Genomic DNA, 21462 nt, shown 5'->3' on the forward strand with positions numbered 1-21462 from the left:
AAGCATCACAGAGTTCCATCATTCTCTCTGTGTGCTCTCAACGCCTTTAAGGAGGGGCTGGCCCTCATCTCTTCAGCATCTGTGACCAGTGACTCTGTGGTCCTGAAGGGCTCAGGTGCTGAAGGAAGGCAAAAGATCAGGTGCTTTTAAAGTTTCATGGCTGTGTCTCCATGATTATGACCCTGATCACAAAGTGCAAGTAAGCTGCCCTCAGCCAGACAGGAGTCAGACATTCTCAGAGGCTATGTGAAGACCTGTGGAGTGTCCTTACAGTATGTCGTCGTCATCCTCCTGCAATTGAGCAGCTATTAGGGGCTCCACTGCATCTCCATGACAGGGGCATTATCACAGAGGGTATGTGCACTGCTATAAGCCAGACTGAGTCAAACATTCATAGATGTAATGTAAGGATTAATGGTATCTCCTCACTGCATGTCGTCATCCACAAATCTAACAGCTATGAGGGCCTCCCGAGCGTGCCTGCCTCGTCTGGCCAGTGAGAGGATCTCCTCAATCTCATCACCATTGACATCCTCCTCATTGGAGGAGACCTCCAGCAACTCCTCCTCAGCCAACTCCTCTCCCCGTTGAGGCGGCAGGTTGTAAAGGGTGCAGCAGGCAATGATGATGCATGACACCTTCAGTGGACTATGTTGCAGGGCTCCACCAGACCTGTCCAGGCACCAGAACCTCATTTTAAGCATACAGATGGTTTACTCCAAGTTGCAAGTTGCAGCATGAGCCTCATTATACTTTTGCTCTGCTGCTGTTCGATGCTACCGCACGGGTGTCATCAGCCACGTCCTCTGCAGGTAGCCCTTGTCCCCTAGGAGACAACCCTGCAGCCTCTGTGCACCCTGGAAGACATCAGGGATTTGTGACCAACTGAGAATGGAGGAATCGTGGACACTCCTTGGAAACCATGTGCAGACCTGCAAGATGTGTTTGTGGTGGTCGCACACCAGCTGCATATTCAGCAAATGGAAGCCCTTGCAGTTGACCATGTGTTACAACAGAGATCTGAGTGTAATCAGTCACATCCTGCAACTGTAGGAAACGTGAAATCTGGACAAATCCAATCGTTCTTGCATCCTGGCTCTCTTGGTCCCGGATGAAATGCACAAAGTTGTGTGCCCTTGCGAAGATGGCATTCATGACCTCATGGGTACATTTGTGGGTGGAGGCTTGTGGTATCCCACAGAGGTCACCTGTGGAGCCCTCAAAGGAACCACTGACGTAAAAATTGAGCACTGACGTCACTTTCATGTTAACTGGCAGTGGATGCCCTCCATGTCCCCGTGGCTCCAAATCCTTCAATAGCTGGCAGATGTGACCAACCAGTTCCCTAGACCTGCGCAGTCTTCAGTGACAGTGATAGTTGGTCTTGTGCAGGAATGAATGGCAGCATCAATAAACCCTGGGTCTTGCTAGGTGCCAACCAACGGCGGCTTGCTGTGGCTCTTCAGCATGTGCGGGACTCCCAGCCGCCCCTTCTTCCTGAAGGTGCTGCCCTTCCCTCTGTGCAGCCAGGCACCTCCATACTCTCTGCTCTCTGTACGCCCCAAGGCATTCAGCTAATTCACCAGGCTCCATGCTCCTGATGTACTCCTCCTGCGTGATGAAAGAGAGAGATGTGTGGATTAGCTTGGCTATCCTAAGAACCTCTCTTGGTTAAGTCTGAAGATCCCTTAACCCATCCAGGAGAGTGCTGGCCACCACTTAGATGGCCAGAGTTTAATACGCTGCTTGGTTGCCCGAAACCTCAACCACTCTGCCCCACTCCACCTGACAAACTGGCAGCAGCTTTGCCCATTGAACTGCATGCTGTGCTCTCAACTCAGGCATTCTCCTAACCCACACTGCAAGGCTGAAATGTTAGCTTGAACCATGGGGGAGACTGGTCCAAACTGGGATGGTGAGGTTGCAAGGAGCTGTGAGCGCCTCCCACCAGTGACTGCTCCACGGCCTGCTTTAGCAAGGAGATTGTACAACTTGTCCAATCATCCAACTGTTCTGCAGTCCACTAAAATGCTCATTAGTTTGCAGTCTGTGCCCAAGAGGTGAAAAGCTTTGGAGCATTTGGTGGCACTTTCATGCCTTTGCATTGCATGAGTAGGCAGATAAGCTGAAGACCTGACTCCACGCATGTTAATGTGGCTGTGTCTGAACTGCCTCAGCTGCAGAGGAATGGTCACTTTATACAAGGTTTCCCTAATGCGTGGCCGCTACCCACCCCCACCCCGCACATGTTTGTGCGCTACCTTCAACCACAGGGCAGACCTTGCCCCCACCCACCAATTACCTCAACCGCAGGGCAGCTGAAGTAATTGTAAGTTAAAACATTTCTTACCGTTATGGGGATCATGTGACTGTATAGATGAATCAGCCCTAAGCATGGAGAATCTTAGGGGCGGAGCCTTTTAACCTGGGTTTTGGAACAAGCATGTTGCCTCATCTGGAGTTTGTAAATAAAGCTTACTGTTTCTTACAAGAAACCCATCCTGCTCGGTTTATTACAAGTAGTGACGAGGATAAATAGCGCAGGCAAAGCACCTCACTATGCATATTTCGATATTTTAAGGGAAGAAAGAAAAGAAGTGCACTTACCAGCAATACCCTTCTTTGGCAGAATTGACCCATACGACTTATCCGTCAAGGACTGGAGTCAATACATTGAGCGATTATATTTCTACTTTGTAGCTAACGAAATAATGGCAGAGGAGCAACAGGAGGCAATTCTCCCAAGTGTCTGTGGGAGCAAAACCAGTAACCTAACCCGTAGCTTGACGGCTCTGAACGCACCAAATTCCAGATCTTTCGCTGAGCTAGCAGACCTCGTGAAGGGACATTTTCAGCCTAAACCCTCAGTTATCATGCATAGATTCAAGTTTAACACTCGAGTAAGGGCCCCCAGTGAGTTGATTGCAACTTACATTCCAAAGTTAAAACAGCAAACAGAGGACTGTAACTTCGGTGATACTTTAAACGACGTTAGAGATCATCTGGTTTGTGGCATAAACAATGACGCCATTCAGCGCTGTTTGCTTGCAGAAGTTAAGCTAGACCTGAAGTGCGCCATGGAGATAGTGCTAGCAATGGAGTGTTGAGGGGGATTCGCAGGCTCTGCAGAGTGTGCAACATGGTGCTGTTTTGCAGCTAGGGTGGGAACGTGCCGCCATGTGCGGTGTGAAGATCAGGAGGGATACCGCAAAGCGGGACACAGTCCCTACCGCTAGAAAAACAAAAAGAAATGCTGGAAGCAGCTCACTCGTAACCCAGAGGATTAAGTGTTACCATTGTTGGGGAAATCGTGCACCCAAAGTCTGTAGATTTAAAGAGGCAGAATGCCACAAAAAAGGGCATGTTGTTACACATTGCAGAACTCGATCAAGACAGCCATTCATACAGCAGGTCAATTTAAATGACGTGCACAATATAGATGAGCCGGAAGTTGCTGAGGCTGACGTTCATTCCCTACACAATCTGAAGGCCAGGAAAACTGAACCAATCACTGTTACACGTCAAATAAATGGAAAGCGTCTGCTCATGGAGGTTGATACAGGAGCATCGACCACAGTGGTGGAAAAACCTATCTTTAAACCCTTGAAAGAAGGTACTCAGCCATTGAGTTTGGAGAAAACCACTGCTCAGTTAAAAAACATATGCAGGACAAGCAATACAGGTGAAAGGCATCAACTCTGTACCTGTATCATACAGGCAACAGGCAACCCAGCTGCCAATAATTGTAGTAACTGGAGAAGGACCTAGCCTTCTGGGCCATGATTGGTTGAAGGAAATCAAGCTAAACTGGTCAGAAATTTTTCAGGTCAGGACAGGAGGAATTTCAGAGTTGCTAAAAAAGTATGACAGAGTATTCCGAGATGAGTTGGGGAAAATCAAAGGTCTATAAGCTAAAATATATGCAGACTCTGAAGCAACACCCTAGTTTTTTTAAGGAAACACCTGTGCCTTACATTCTAAAAGGTTGATGGGAAACTACATCATTTGGAGAAGTTAGGAATAATACAGCCAGTCCAATTTTCAGAATGGGCAGCACCCATAGTCTCTGCTAAAACAAGATCAAATCATTCGCATCTGCGGGGATTATAAATTAACGCTAAACAAAGCTGTGAAATTAGACAAATACCCATTCCCAAAGATTGAAGATCTGTATGCTAAACTCACAGGAGGAAGATCCTACACAAAATTGGACATGAGTCATGCGTATCAACAGCTCGAGCTGGACAACACACCAAGAAGTTATGACACCATAAACACGCACAAGGGCCTGTACTAATATACACTCCTAACCTTCGGTGTGTCTTCTGCCCATGCAATTTTCCAAAGAACTATGGAAAGCTTACTATAAGGACTTCCCAGAGTTATCGTGTACCTGGACAACATCCTAATCACAGGATCCACAGCCCAATGGTTGCATCCATTAGAGGGGAAAGTCAGAGCAATCAAGGAAGCATCCTTTCCTACCAATGTCACGGAGCTCAAGTCTTTTTTGGGCATGGTAAACTATTATGGTCGATTTTTGCCTAATCTATCTACATTGTTGGCCCCTTAACACTTATTATTGAAGAAGAACCACAGATGGTCCTGGAATGCACAGCAAAAGGAAGCCTTCACTATAGTAAAGGAGCTTTTACACTCATCGTGCCTGCTAGTGCACTATGACCAGTCTTGTGGTGCATCTCCCTACCGAGTAGGAGCAGTATTGTCACACAAGGTGGAGAATGAATCTGAAAGACCAATAGGATATGTATCCAGAACCCTTTCTGCAGCTGAGAAAGGTTACTTGCAAATTGAAAAAGACTACTCATCTATGGTATTTGAAGTAAAAAATGCTCCAATCCAATATTTGCACGGTTGACGCTTTGCCATCATGTCAGATCACAAACCACTGTTAGGATTGTTTAGTGAAGATAAGGCAATCCCACCAATAGCCTCTGCTAGAATTCAAAGATAGATTTTAATTTCATTGGCATATGATTACACTTTTATGCACCACCAGGTGTGCATATCGCAAATGCAGATCCCCAAGTCATCTTCCTTTGCCAGATAGCATTACACAAGTATCAGTACCTCAAGAGGTAGTACTTGTGTTGAATTTCCTGGACTCCTCACCAGTCTGCGCGAGACAGATAAAGAATTGGACAAATTGGGATCCAATTTTAGCAAGAGTCCATGAACAAGTATTACAAGGATGGTCAAATGCACAAGTCCCTGCAGAATTAAAATCATTCTTTGTACATAGATCCGAACTGAGTTGTCAAGATGGTATCTTGTTATGGGGAGCAAGAGTCATTAGCTCTCTGCAAGGAAGAGAGAATCATTATTGGAAGAACTTCATATCCTGGTATTTCGAAAATGAAGATGTTTGCATGAAATTATACCTGGTGGCCAGGTACAGACAGTGATATAGAAAAAATGGTGAAACACTGTCTCCAGTGCCAGCAAAAGCAGAAGTTGCACATTTCAGCTCCACTACATCCATGGGAGTGGCCTGGTCAACCCTGGGTTAGACTACATATCGACTATGTAGGTCCATTTTGAGGTACCAAGTTTCTTGTGATTATCGACGCACATTCCAAATCGATGGACATGTTTGAAGTGAGGTCACCGACTTCACCTTCACCTACGCTAGAGTTTCAGTGTTCATGGTTTACCTGAAGTTATTGTGTCAGACAATGGTACTGCTTTCGCTAGCACTGAATTCCAAAGAGTCGTGAACCTAAATGGGAGTAAACACATCAGGACAACACTGTATCATCCCTCATCCAATAGGTTAACAGAAAGAGCAGTACAAACCTTTAAAACAGACACAAAGAAACGATCAGAGAGAACATTAGAAATGCGAATTTCAAGATTTCTGTTCAGCTGTTATGGGGAGCAAGAGTCATTAGCTCTGTGCAAGGAAGAGAACCATTATTGGAAGAACTTCATATCCTGGTATTTTGAAAATGAAGATGCTCGCATGAAATTATACCTGGTGGCCAGGTATATACAGTGATATAGAAAAAAATGGTGAAACACTGTCTCCAGTGCCAGCAACAGCAGAAGTTGCACATTTCAGCTCCACTACATCCATGGGAGTGGCCTGGTTGACATGTATCGCACAACTCCTCATGCGACCACTGGTTTAACACCTACAGGACTATTTAATGAAGCATCGACTTCGTATAAGATTAGTCTAGTATTCCCTAATTAGAGTGGAAGATGGAAAGAAACCAGGGTAGTCAGAAAGTGAATCATGACGTTCACAGTAAAGGTCGAGAGTTTACTGTGGGAGAGACAGTTTTTGTATGAAATTTTGTAATTGGACCGAGATGGGTCCCTGGTACAATCGTCTCCAAAACAGGACAGTTATCTTAGGTAGAAGTGGGAAACAGGATTATTAGGAAACATGTGAATCATCTCGGAAGTCAAGAAACCCTCCAACAACCACTTACTCCAACTGAAATTGAAGTCAAAACTTCAACCCCTGAGGTGCCAGATTGACAAAGAATAGACATACCAGATGTCTCTGTTGAAGTAAGTAATTCTGAACTACCATTGTCAAAGAATGTCCCCGAAGCTGTAGTTCCTGTTCAAGCCGATCCAAAGGAAGAACGTCCAGTTGTAGAGGTTGCGCCACTCTATATAATATGGGTTAAGGTGTTTTTGTAAATAGAAGGGTAAAACAAAACTAAAGGGGAAGGAATGTAATAATTATATTGTAAAGCATTTCTTACTGTTATGGGGTTCATGTGACTGTATAGACGAATCAACCCTAAGCGTGCGGAATCTTAGGGGCGGAACTATTTTAGCCTGGGTTTTGGAACAAGCATGTAGCCTCATCTGGAGTATGTAAATTAAGTTTACTGTTTCTTAAAAGAAACCCATCCTGCACTCCAAGTTTATTACAGCAGCCCTTGCCCCCACGCCTGCAATGCACCTCAACCTTGAAGTCCAACAGGTGACCCTGTGAGCGCTGCACAATGTAACTGTGTACTCACCTCCGAGTTCCCCTCAAAAGTGCAGCCCACCAAGTGCACCCCTTATTTGTGCTGTTGTGAAACACATTGGCGTAATTATGGACAATCCAGCGGGGGAGGAGATGGGGGGGAAATGATTCCAACATACTGGCCTTATAGTGATATGCAGATGTATTAAAATGAGGAACCTCATTGTAATATATCAGATGTCTGATGGCAGGAAATGTGGTCCATCATCAACGAGCTGAGCGGACGATCATAAGGCCGTCTTTCCATTTTGTCCGCTCACGCCACCGAGCACGCCTAAAGCCAGAGGACATGGACGATTCCACCCTTTGTATCTGTCTACACAGTCGAAGACACAGGTTACATACTAGAAAAAGAGGGTAACCAAGGGGATAATAAGAGTGAGGAATTTAAGGTACTTAATATCAGCAGAGACAAAGTATTGGAGAAAATTAAAGGACCAAAAGTCAAACACATCCATAGGACCCGCCAAGGTTCTAAAAGATGTAGTTGCAGAGAAGTTGGATGTACTGGTTATGAATTTCTAAAATTCCTTAGACTCTAGAACAGCCCCAGAGGATTGAAAGTAAGCACATGTAACATCACTATTCAATAAATGAGAAAGAGAGAAAAAACACAGAACCCACTGACCAGTTAGCCTGACATCAGTCATCAGGAAAATGCTGGAATCTGTCATAAAGGAAGTTATAGCAACATACTTAGAAAATTAGTGTTATCAGACAAAGTCAACATGTTTTTATGAAAGGGAAATCGTGTTTCAAATCTATTAGAGATTTTTGGGGATGCAATGAGTAGATTGGATAGAGGGAACCAATAGATATAGTATACTTGAATTTCAAAAAGGTTTTCAATAAGGAGTTCCACAAAAGGTTAATATGCAAGAGGGCTCATGGAAGTTGGGGGTAATATATTGGTATGGATGGAAGTTTGATTATTGGATAAGCAGCAGAGAGTAGGGATAAATGGGGCATTTTCAAGTTTGCTATTTACAGTCTATATTAATGACTTGGACAATGAGATGTAGAGTAATGTATCTAAGTTTACTGATAATACCAAAGACAGGTGAGAATGTAAGCTGTGAGGATACAGAGAGGTGGCAAAGTGATAAAGACAGGTTAAGTGAGTGGGCAACAAGATGACAACTGGAAGTGGGGAAGTGTGAAGTTATTCACTTTGGTAGTAAGAATCGAAAAACAGATATTTTTTAAAAAGACATAAAACTTGTAAATCTTGTTCAGAGAGACTTTGATGGTTCATGCAAGGGACAGAAAGTTCAGCTTTAGGAAGGCAAATAGCATGTTGGCCTTTATTGCAAGAGGAAAGGAGTGCAAGAATAAGGAAGTCTTGCTTTAATTGTATAGGGCTTTGGTGAAACGACACCTGGAGTACTATGTTCAGTTTTGATCTCTACAACAAAGGAAGGATATACTTGCATGGAGGCAGTACAGCAAAAATTCACCAGATTGGTTCCTGGCATGAGAGGATTGTCTTCTGATGAAAAGCTGAGTAAATTGGGCCGAAATGCTCTCGAATTTAGAAGAATGAGAGCCAATTTGATTCTGAAGGGGTTTGACATGGTAGACACAGAGTTTGCTTCTTATATATGATGAATCCAGAACACAGGGGCACAATCTCAAGCTAGGGTTCTATTATTTTGGACTGAGATGAGAAATACCTTCACTCAGACAATTGGGAACCTTTGGAATTGTCTACCCCAGAGGTTTGTGGATGCTCCAACATTGAATATATTCAAGACTGAGATCAACAGGTTTTGGTCTCTCAGGGAATCAAGGGATATGGGGAGTGGCCAGGAAAATGGAGTTGAAGATCATCAGACATGATCATGTTGAATGTCAGAGCAGGCCCGATGGGCTAAATAGTCTCTCCCCGCTCCTATGTTCTTAAAATACATGTAAAAAAAAAACAGAATTTTTATACTTGCATTAGGTTCATTCAGTGTTCTGAGCTGACATACTCCACAGGTTTCATTCTGAGCATTTCCAGAAGCAATTACAGCTGAACAGTCAATGGTAGATTTAGCAGGCTACAGAATATGAAAATAAAAATCTCCCATTAAACAGAGAAGCATTGCATGCACACATTTCAACCAAAAAATGGTGTAATTTTGGCTGATTTATTGTACTAGAGTAGAGACTGTAATCGTGTGGCAAAATATGGATATAAACTTAACCAATACATCAGTCATCAAACACACTTTATAAAAATGTCCCCGTTTTAATTTTTTTTTAAATGTTGCAAATGGTATTCTAGATGACGCCACCAGATGGCAGGCTACACAATTGCTCAAAATGTGATAAATGCAGGAAGTGCTGGGCTGATCAGAGCGAGTTCTGATGAAGGGTTACATCTGAAATGATCATTTTCAACTTAATATTCTGCAGATTCAACCTTTTAGAGTAGAGGGCCAGACCTACATGTCACAGCTGTGTATGCTTTAGAGTCAGGCAGAATCACGATTAGCCCCATTAAAACAATCTATTTCCTTTCTCATAAAACACTGGACAAATGTTTGCACACCCTTACATAATACCAGATTTGCACACAGAGCCTGGGTATGCACATCTATTCAGATGTAACCCTTCATCAGAAAAATTTACATTGACTGGACCCGTTGTAGGGTGGCCGAGTTGTACTATTAATGATAGAGTAGATCCACAGACACATCTTGGGTGGAAACAAAGTTTATTTACAATATAATCAGCAGCAACTACATGTAAATTTTCAACTCCAACTCTATCTCTACACTGACTGCTGAGGTAGCCGGGGCTACTCTCCTAATGGTTACTAGAGATCATGTGATCTTTCCTAACAAGTATTATTCTTAAAGGTACATTACACACCAAATAAAACCATAATTACGACATCCCTCCCCCCCTTAACTCAGCTATACATATTCTATTTACAAATACATATTTTTCAAGACAACCTAATATTCACATTGGGTAAGGAATTTACAGGTTCAGTCTTTCAGGTGGTTTCCTGGTACGTGTGGAACGTCACAGCTCCACAACTTCAGATTCTTTGTCAGGTACCTCCTTTTCTGGAGTTGCGTGAACATCAGGTGCTCCTGTGGGCACCTGCAGTTCTGTAAGCTCAACTCTTAAAGGAACATCAGACATGTCAGTCCTGGGTTGAGTATACTCAACAGGAAACGCAGACCCGGTCATGATCACTGGTGGAACCAAATCTTGATGATTTGTCTCTCTCTTCCTTAAATGGTCCATATATTTACGGATGATCCAGCCTTCCACCTCCACGTGGTAAGACACAGGTCCAGTCGCCGCACTTATTTCACCTGATAACCACTTTAGTCCTTCCCTGAAGTTTTTCACATATACCTGCTCTCCCACGGTATGCTAGTCATGTCTAGTATTCTGGCTTCCCTGACTCCTTTCCACCTCCCCCTCTAAATTCGGTATTATTAAGCTCAACCTCGTCCTAAGGTGGCATTTCAACAATAACTCTGCAAGTGTGGAACCTGCTGTTGTGTGAGGCGTAGTCCTGTAATGAAAAAGAAAGCGTGCTAGCTTGGTTGCCAAGGAATCACTAGTTAGCTTTCTCATGCCAGCCTTGAATGTTTGAACTGCCCTTTCAGCCATTCCATTTGAGGAAGGGTGGTATGGCGCTGTTTTCACATGAGTGATACCGTTGAGGCTGATAAACTGTTGAAACTCAGCACTCAAATGCTATGCCATTATTGGAAATGACTACTTCTGCTAGTCTGTGAATGACAAAACTCTGATGTAATTTCTCAATTGTAGTGGCCGACGTTGGTGACTTCACCTCATATACTTCCAATCATTTTGGATGGGTATTGACAATGAGCAGAAACATTATTCCCAGTAAAGGTCCAACCATAATCAATGTGTAACCACATCCAAGGTCTACCTGGCTACTCCCATGGGTGTAATGGAGCTGTCACTGGCAACTTTTACAGTTGCTGACATTGCACACAAAGCTTTACTAAATTTTCTATTTCAGCATCCATCCCAGGCCGCCATAGATAGCTGCGGCTATGGTCTTCATTTGGGAAATTCCTGGATGTGCAATTCAAAGTGGCTCCCTTCCCTTTGGAGGAACTGTCACTTGTGGTCCCCACAATAAGATGTCATCCTGGCTGGTTATTTCTTGCCTTCTGTTGAAGTACAGTTTAATTTCATCTGATACAGGCTCCTGAGACCAACCATTTAGCACTTGTTCTTGTACTTAAGATAGGATTGGGTCCTAACTTGTCCAGCCTCAAATCTGTCGAGCACATACCGGCGAGGAATCTAAGAAATTTAACAGCAATACAAGTTCCTGTGGATCTGGGACGTGCTCATCATTTTCTTGTAAAAGCAAACGACTAAGGGTATCGGAGTTTGCGATTTGATTGTCATCCTACATACAAAAGTGTATTCATATGCTGCCAGAACTAAGGTCCCATTAGTACTTCTGTATCTTCTTTCTACGTACCTTCTTTCTAGCACAGGGTTTAATCTTGGCCTTCTTTTTGACTTCACTATTGGCCAGATTTCTCTTGGGTGCAAACGCAACTTTATCTGTCTGCTCCTTGCAAAATTATGTGACTTTTGCTTCCAAAGCCTCTTTGGCTTCATGTAACTGATTCTTCAGCTCTTCCATCTCTTTTTTGTATTTGTTTGCTGCTTCCTGGAAAATTGAACATTGCTGTGTCTTCTCTGCCAACTGATTCTCCAGTTTGTTCAGAGAAGTGCTGAATTCTTTCTGTCTCTCTTAGTACTTTTCCAGAGGTACAAGCTTCGACCTGAGAGAATCTTGTAGTGTGTAAAGGTCTTTCAACAGGTTTTCTTTTCCTCTTCGAAGGTCATTCACCTTGTCATCTCGAACTCCCTATCATCAAACAGTGTCTCTTCAAGTTTCTTCTGCTGTTTGTTCCAGTTTTTGGCTTAAGACAGCCTGCATTTTTCAGGTTGTTGAGTCCTTACACACTCCTTTTTCAGAGCAGGAATGCTTCCAGCTTCCTTTTGAAATACCAGTGGCCAATCAAGGTTAATTCCCCTTAGCCAATTTTGCCCTAGAAGGCTTGGTCCTCTGCCTCTCAATACCAACACTGGTAGCTTTGCCAATTGGCATCCACAATGGACAGTTACTCTGCTTATGCCTTTTACTTGAATGTTTTCACCTGTATAAGTTTTTAACTTGGCCTCTGTTCATTCCAAGCTTAATACATATGCACCATTATCCAAATATCTGTAGGTATGTTCCTCAATTACTATAGTGGAAGCTCTCTTGTCTACTTCCATTTTAACAGGTTTGCCATTTATTTTCACTATGATGAATATTGGTTCTGTCTTTACAACTTTCAGATTAAACAATGAGTAAATGTCTGAATTTGTTTGTTTCAGGCTCTTCTACATTGTATATTTCATTGGGCTTCTTCTTTTGTTTACAAGCCTCCTTGAATCTTTCCTTGCACTGCCTCATTATATGTCCATTTCTGTGACAATAGTAGCATTCGATTTTATTAAAATTATTGTTCGATTTCACTGCCATGCTATTTTTCTTTATCCTTTGGCTAACAGGGCTGTTTCCTGCTTCTCGGCAGAGTCTCGCTTTTTTGCGCTACTTTCGGCTAAGGTTTGCCACCCAATGTGGAGGACAGCGCCCGTACTGCTTGTTAATCTCTTACTGCACTTTCCATGGCCAGCACTATCTCTAGCGCCTTCCTGAAATCCAGGTTCACTTCGGATAATAATCTTTTCTGAATAGAGTCCTCTTTCACACCACAAACTAAACAATCTCTGAGCATTGGCGGAGAAGAAAAGAGTTGACGTTTCGAGTCCTCGTGACCCTTCGACAGAAGTTCTGTCGAAGGGTCACGAGGACTCGAAACGTCAACTCTTTTCTTCTCCGCCAATGCTGCCAGACCTGCTGAGTTTTTCCAGGTAATTCTGTTTTTGTTTTGGATTTCCAGCATCCGCAGTTTTTTTGTTTTTAATCTCTGAGCATATTGTTCAGAGTTGTACTGACCTCACAATGTTCCGTTAGCTGCTTCAAATTTGCCACATAGCATGCAATTGTCTTGCCCAGGGCTCTATTTCATGAACTAAACCTGAACCTCTGCATTGTGACTGAGGGCTTGTGTTGAAAGTGTCCCTTCACGAGGTCCACCAATTCATCGAAATTCTTTGAATCTGGGGCACTGTATGCCATCAAACTTCGAATCAAACCATAGGTTTTGCTCCCAGAAGTACTCAAGACGATTGCTTGCCTCTTCTCTTCCCCCGTAATCTCATTTGCTTGAAAAAAGAACGTGAGGCATTCTACGTATTGAGACCAATCTTTTGTGGCTGGTTCAAAAGGATCAGTTCTCCCAAATTATAGCATTTTGACAGAGGATGACTTCTTCGATGCTAATGGAGCTTGCTACTTACAATCACTGGGCAATGAACAATGCCGATTTCTTTTTAACTTGATTTCTCATGTTCAATCCTGTTTTGTCCTCATCACCAGTTTGTTGTGGGGAGGCCGAGCTGTACTATTAGCGATAGAGTTGATCTGCAGACACTTCTTGAGTGGAAACATTAAGTTTATTTACAATATACTCAGCAACAACTACATGTGTGCTTTCAATTCTAACTCTATCCTTCCACTGACTATTGAGGTAGCCGGCACTATTCTCCTATTGGTTACTACAGATCACGCGATCTTTCCTAACAAGTATTATTCTTAAAAGGTACATTACACACTAAATAAAACCATAATTACTACAGGACTACCATTTACTGCACAATACTACCAATCAGTTTCTCAGGTGCTAGAGGTGGGCTTGCTTCTCTATATCAGGTCTTTCATTAGTTGTGGATAGCCAATGGATGTCCTGAAAATGTTTGACAAAGACAAACAGAAGAGGAACTTGTGCAGATTTTCTTGTAAAAATATTCATTCACCGACATGTGCTGCCAAATATTGACAGCATATGCTGGGCATCAGACTATAGACACGGTAACCCTTCTGGTTCACTGATGCCCTTTAGAGATGGAAATCTGCCATCCTTATCTGATCTGGCCTACATGTGACTCCAGACCCAGAGCAACGTGGTGGATTCTTAGCTGTTCTCAAGAGGCAATTGGTAATGGGAAACATGACACCCAGATCTCACGAATGAATAAAGAAAAATAGATAAGCAGCACTACAGTGAGAGCCTTCTTTTCATTTTACTGACTTTCTCCATGTAAATCGCCCTTAATTCTGACTTTATATTTGGCCTTTCAGTGTTGTTGCACATTTTTAGCCCTTACTCTTCATGATTTACCACTTATAAGACAAAGGCCCTGTTTTCCACAAAAAAGATACCAATCTATTTATTCACCCTGAAGGACATGATCCTCATAATATATTTTCCTTTTTTTATCAGGCGTCCTTATGTGCTAGTTCAACCCAACAAGATAGCTTAAGAAAAGCAAAAGCAGGCCCATAACTCAGGCAGTGCCAAGGTTGAAAACTGTAGGAGAGAGGATAGGGTAAATCAAGCAGTAGTGTCCCAACCTTAAGTTTTAAAGGTCTATGCATTAAAAAGGGAAGGAAGGCTAATCTATAATCTAAATATTGTGTCCTCAGGAATTGAAGTAACCAAAATAATTGCACAGCTAGTTTCAGGAAGGTCAGGGATTGTAGTTTTAACAGGACTTGTGTCAAGGCTGCTGCAAGATGTAGAAGCTTTATAGTCTATTCATAATCTTGATGTTTTTCTACATTAAAGGCAACTTGTTGTAACAACCAGGAGCAAGTTGATCCCATAACTCAGTTTCCATTTCTCATGATAAATATGATAAATTTGTTTGCTTTGACTTGCTCTTTTAGTGAATTTCTGAAATGAAACATCCATTGCACTTTCCCACTGCTGAACAGTGGATGTGTTGAAGATGAAGGCAACTCCAGCCATAATATTCTGCACTTGTCCACTCGTGTAAAAGTTACAATTGAAACTTTCTGGCCACAAGCCTATTCTGAAGGCAGAGGAAGATGTGTAAAGGGCAAAAATGTGAAAAAGCAGAATGCTGGATGCCCAGTTCATACAGAGTTGACTGACCTTAACTGGGCTAGCAGTAGGAGTGCTACAATTAGCTTTATTGTAATAACTGACTTTTCCCTCTCTACCTCCCTATTTTAAGGGTGCTGAAGTCAGTTGTCCCTTGTCCGCACCCCCCACCCCCACCACCACCCACACTGAGGCTGTACTAATTCAGCACATACTACTACAGATCAAACCTGAGAGCTTTCTGATCTATATGGTTCAGCTATGCACTGTCTTAACCAGCTGAATGATCAAGGAACTCAACATTTCCACATTAATAACAATCAGGCAGGGTTCCCACTCTTAATCACCATTTAGTGACTCTTGCTAGAGCTACATATGTGTGTGTGGACATTGGATGAGAACATTGGGCTTGGCTGTGATGCCCCCTACCTCCCCACCCTGACCAGCCAACTGCCAACATTAGCTGTCATGATTCACAAGACCAAGTAAAGGGAGAGTGTTACTGATCTATCAAAAATATCCTAATAAAGGAGTCAGCACCTTCAGGATCCGAGAGGAGAAAATAAATATTCCAGGCTCAGCCAGTTCAATGTCACTATCACAGTATCTCTAAGGTGCTTCCATTGTTCCTTCAGTGACCCTGCCATTTTCTTATTTGTATTACAGGTCTGCTGCTGTGTTTAGGGCTGGTGCTGGAAAAAGTATTGTGCTATAAAGAGGATATTATCCTGCCTCCTTCAAATTACTTGTGCTGTGGATAACATGCACTCAAAAGCAAGATCATACTAACTAGTCCCCATTTAAGTTCCAAGGAATCAGTAATTCAATCACTGCTGCTTCATTGTGGGCCTGAAGCAGGAGTTTGTACAAACAACAACTCATGGCACTAAAAACAAATAACAGCTTTGGAAAATGAAACTTGACACATTCTGAAAAATATCTATTAATAATTAGCTTCCATAATCAGCAACATAATATCTGTGGAAAGATGCACAACCAGCAAAAAGCCTCCCATAAACTTGAAATTATTTGCATTTTAGACATTTTGTTTTACAATGCATATTTTATTGTTACAGCTTGAATCACTCCTCTTCTTGTAATTGGACCTCTTCATTTTAGGAGATGGTTTATTCTACATGTGGAGCATTCACAATTAAATATCAAGCCACATGAAAACTCCAAACCATCAATAATTTAAAAAGTTATTTTGAATGAGACCGTCTTCTCATCAATATCTTTAACAGGTTAAAATGTAATGCTTAAAACTATTGATAAAAAGTGCAATAAATGCTTCTATTAAAATAACGAAGGAGTGTCATATGAACCTCTGAAGCATCTTATAGTAAGGTCACCCACAGTAATTTCTAGCCTTAGATGCACTTACCAACATCTGTAACATAGAAGGGTTAAATGAGAGGAAAGCCTGCAGATTGTTCCAGATTATCTCAATGTCTCTCAGACTATGCTGCAGCGTTTCATTGCTAATATCTAGAGTCTTCATTCCACCTTCCACCCTCTTTGCCACTCGGTACACCTCAGTAACACCTGGGAATTGCAAAAAAAAAAATTGGAGTATTATAATGTGCTGGGTGGGCATGCATTTGCTTCATATTGCACGGATATTTACTATTTCTTTTCATGATCTCTCGTTGCTATCTTGTTTGGTTGTCACAGGACATTCAAGTTTCACAAGCACTCAAAGAAAATTACGCTGTTTTGTTACACAATATCCCAGAATAGACTATCTGCCATGGGTATATAAAGAAGGATAAACTGTTCTATTCAAATAAATAACATATGATGATAATGGCCCAGATTTCCCTGTAGGGAGAGATTTTGTGGCTTCACAAATGTACAAGTGTGCCTTTGCCTGGGATTTTTGTTTTTTTCAAGCAGGGTTCAGGTTCTTTGTTTCTTGTCACTCAACCAACTTCATTGCCCTACTATTACCTTTCATGGGAATATAGCTTGACTGTACTCGAACTCTGTCTTTAAATGCAGCCCATTGTTCCGTTGCAGTTTTGCCTCTTAATATTTGATTCCAATTTATTTGGCCCAGATCCATTCTTACTCTGTTGAAGTTAGCTTTCCCCCAGTTAGTTATTCTTACACTGGATTACTCATTGTCCTTTTCCATAGCCAATGATACCTTATGATACAATGATCACTGTTGGCTAAAATTTTTTTTAATATTCATCCACAAGATGTCATCTTCGCTGGCTGGGCCAGCACGTACTGCTCATCCCAAGTTGTCCTTGAGAAGGTGGTGGTGAGCTACCTTCTTGAACTGCTACAGTCCATATGGTGTAGGTACACCCATAGTGCTGTTAAGAAGTGAGTTCAAGGATTTTGACCCTGCAACAGTGAAGGAATGGCAATATATTTCCAAGTCAGGATGGTGAGTGACTTGGAGAGGAACTTCCAGGTGGCCGTGTTCCCATCTACCTGCTGCCCTTGTTCTTCTAGATGGTAGTAGTCATGGGTTTTGTAGGGGCTGTTTAAGCAGCCTTGATGAATTCCCGCAATGCATCTTGTAGATTGTACACACTGCTGCCACTGTGTGTCGGTGGTGGAGGGAGCGAATGTTTGCAGATGTGGTGCCAATCAAACAGGCTCCTTTGTCCTGGACAGTGTCAAGCTTCTTGAGTGTTGTGGGAGCTGCACTCATCCAGGCAAGTGGGGAGTATTTCATCACACTCCTGGCTTGTGCCTTGTAGATGGTGGATAGGCTTTGGGAAGTCAGGAAGTGAGTTACTTGTCACAGGATTCCTAGCAGCTGACCTGCTTTTATAGCCACGGTATTTACATGGCTAGTCCAGTTCAGTTTCTGGTCAATGGTAACCCCTAGGATGTTGATGGTGGGGAATTCAGTGATGGTAATGCCCTTGAATGTCAAGGGGCAATGGTTGGATTCTCTCTTGTTGGAGATGGTCATTGCCTGGCACTTGTGTGGCGCGAATGTTACTTGCCACTTGTTAGCCCAAGCCTGGATATTGTCCAGGTCTTGCTGCATTTGGACATGGACTGCTTCAGTATCTGAGGAGTTGCAAGTGGTGCTGAACATTAAAGCGAATATTCCCATTTCTGATCTTATGATCACAAGGAGGTCATTGATGAAGCAGCTGAAAACGGTTGGGCTAAGGAGTGTTCCCCAACTGACACTTAATACATTTGGCCATTCTCATTCCCAAGAACTAGGTCCATCAATGCCTCCCATCTCATTAGACTGGAAATGTACAGCTGTAAGAAATTCTCTTGAACTACTTTAAGAACTCTTGACCCTCTCTACCTTTTACATTATTACTATCCAATCTATATTCGGATAATTAAATTCCCTACTATAAGTACTCTAAGTACTCTTATAAGTCCATATTATAGTATTATAAATACTATTATAAGTAATTTTTGTACCTCACTGTAATTTACTTGCAAATTTGTTCTGCTGCATCTTTCTCACTAATTGGTTGCCTATTGACTAAACCAAGCAATGTGATTGCACCTTTTCTGTTCCTTAGATCTAGCCAAATAGATTCTGTCGTTGACACTTCTGGGACATTGCCTTTCCCCAGCAATGCAATTTTTAAAAAATCATTCATGGGATGTGGGCTTCGTTGGCTGTGCCAGTATTTATTGCCCATCCCTAGTTGCCCTCGATGTTTTCCTCAATCATTACTGCCACCTCCCCTCCTTTCCTATCTTTCCTGAACACCTAGTATCCAGGAATATATAAACTACAATCCTGCCCTTCTTTGAGCCAGGTCTCTGTTATTGCCACAACACCATATTACCATATGACTATCTGTGTCTGATCTGATGCAGAAGATGTGGGCATGGTTCTCAATGAGCACTTTGTCTCTGTCTTCACTAAGGAGAGAGATGATGCAGACATTCTAGTTAAAGAGGAGGAGTGTGAAATATTAGATATAATAAGCATATTGAGGGACTGGCATCCTTGAAGGTGGATAAATCATCAGAGCCAGATGGATTGTATCCCAGGCTGTTGAAGGAAGCCAGGGAGGAAATAGCGGATCCTCTGAGGATCATTTTCCAATCGTCACTAGATACAGGCCAGGTACCAGAGCACTGGAGGTCTGCGGACATTGGACCATTATTTTAAAAGGTTGCGAGAGATAGGCCAGAAACTTATAGGCCAGTCAGCCTGACTTTGGTGGTGGGAAAATTAATGGAAAAATTCTAAGAGACTGGATAAACTGTCACTTAGAAAAGCGCGATTGACCAGCGATAGTCAGCATGATTTTGCTAGGGGAAGATCGAGTCGTACTAACTTAATAGAATTTTTTGAAGAAGTAACAAGGAGGATTAATGAGGGTAGTGCAGTGGATGTTGTCTACATGGGTTTCAGCAAGACATTTGACAAGATCCCACATGGCAGACTGGTCAGGAAAGTGAGATCTAGTGGGATACAGGCAAGGGTAGCAGGTTGGATCCAAATTTGGCTCAGTAACAGGAAACAAAGGATGTTTTTGCGAATGGAAAACAGTTTCCAGTGGTGTTCCACAGGGCTCAGTGTTGGGGCCCTTGCTGTTTGTTGTATATATTAATGATTTAGACTTAAATGTGGGAGGCATGATTGGGAAATTTGCAGATGACACTAAAATTGGCTGTGTAGTTGATAGTGAGGAGGATAGCTGTCCACTCCAGAATGATATCAATGTTTTGGTTGAGTGGGCGGAGAAGTGGCAAATGGAATTCAATCAGGAAATGTGTGAGGTAATGTATTTGGGGAGGGAAAACAAAGCAAGGGAATACTCAATAAACGGAAAGTTATTGACAGGGGTTGAGGAAGTGAGAGACCTTGGAGTGCATGTCCACAGGTCCTTGAAGGTGGCAGGACAGGTGGACAAGGTGGTCAAGAGAGCATATGCAATGCTTTCCTCTTTTGGGGTGAGGTATTGAATACAAAAATAGGGATGTAATGATGGAACTGTATAAAATACTGGTTAGGTCACAGCTGGAATTGTGTGTACAGTTCTGGTCAGCACATTACAGGAAGGACATAATTGCTCTGGAGAGTGTGCAGAGGAGATTTACAAGAATGTTGCCAGGGCTTGAAAATTGGATAGGTTAGGGTTGTTTTCCTTAGAACAGAGGAGACTAAGGGGTGACCTAATTGAGGTGTGCAGAATTATGAGGGGCCTAGATGGGGAAGACAGGAAAGACTTGATTCTCTTAGCTGAGGGGTCAATTACCAGGGGGCATAGATTTTGGGCGATAGGTAGAGGAAAATCTTTTTCAGCCAGAGGGTGGTGGGCATCTGGAATTCACTGCCTAAGTTGGTGGTTGCAACTGGAACGCTCCACTCATTTAAAAGGTACCTGGATCTGCATCTGAAGTACTATAACCTGCAATGCTATGGACCAGGTGCTGGAAAGTAGAATTAAAATGAGCGACTAGTTTCTTTTTTATCTTTTTGGCCAGCGCAGGCATGATGGGTTGAATGGTCTATTTCTGCACCGTAACTTTTCTATGATTCTATGGTCTGCAACTCATCAGTCTTATTTACCATACTCAGCGTATTCACTCATGCACTCTAACCCTAATTTAGATTTTATTACTTTCCCTGTAAAGCTGACCACTTAATACCTTACTATTTCCCACCCTATACCATCTGTCTCTCCCAATATTCTTTGCATCTTACTATCACTCTCTGATGTTACCTCCTGGTTCCCACACCTCTGCCAAGTTAGGTTAAATTCTCCCCAATAGCACTAGCAAATCGAGGAAATTGGTCCTGGCTCTGTTTATGTGCAACCTGTCTGGACTGTACAGGTCCCATCTCCTCCAGACTGAACCCAATGTCCCAAGAGTCTAAAGTCCTCTATTTCCTGCACCATCTCTCCAGCCAATCATTCAGCTGCTTTATCCTCCTACTTACACACTCAATTGAGTGTCATACTGGGAATAACGAAGATTACTACTTTTGAAGTCCTGCTTGCTAATTTCTCACCTAGCTCCCTAAATTCTAACTGCAGGGCCACTTCCTTCTTTCTACCTATGTTGTTGGTACCAACGTGGACCACAACTACTGGCTGTTCACCTTTTAGGGTGCTCTGCAGAGAAGAAAGAAAAATAGATTTTGAGAGGTCTTACCAGGATTAAACCAAATACCCTGTGATTTTGTTTGGATATAGATCTGATTGACAGTGGAGTTTAAGAGATACACATTTAAATTTTGATTGCCTTTGTCAATTTTTCAGCTCAGTTGTTCTGAGCAGTCGATCTGAAGCCTGTGGAAAGATATAGATAGGCCCAAGAGCTTCCATGGATGGTCAACAATGAACAATATCTAATATTCAGGGGCATTGTGCCAGACATAAGTGCCTCTTGAGTCTTACAAGGAGGGATAGTTAACAACGGAACAGCTGTAAATCTGCTATATATCATTGCTACTGTTCACTTATACAACTG

The 21462-nt window shown here is 42.5% G+C and overlaps 1 protein-coding gene across 1 annotated transcript in view; it reads right to left on the reverse strand.

Annotated features, from left to right (window-relative positions):
- The window catches only part of LOC121286490 (synergin gamma-like), a 47035-nt gene that overhangs the window by 7844 nt on the left and 17729 nt on the right, over positions 1–21462 (reverse strand). Inside the window, exons 4-5 of the mRNA XM_041203626.1 lie at positions 16418–16578; positions 8953–9054 (exon numbers count right to left, since the gene is read on the reverse strand). Of these exons, the coding sequence (XP_041059560.1) occupies positions 8953–9054; positions 16418–16578 (263 nt within the window). The remainder of the gene's footprint in view (positions 1–8952; positions 9055–16417; positions 16579–21462) is intronic.

Source organism: Carcharodon carcharias, chromosome 13, assembly GCF_017639515.1.
Source record: "Carcharodon carcharias isolate sCarCar2 chromosome 13, sCarCar2.pri, whole genome shotgun sequence".
NCBI classification, from domain to species: Eukaryota; Metazoa; Chordata; class Chondrichthyes; order Lamniformes; family Lamnidae; genus Carcharodon; species Carcharodon carcharias.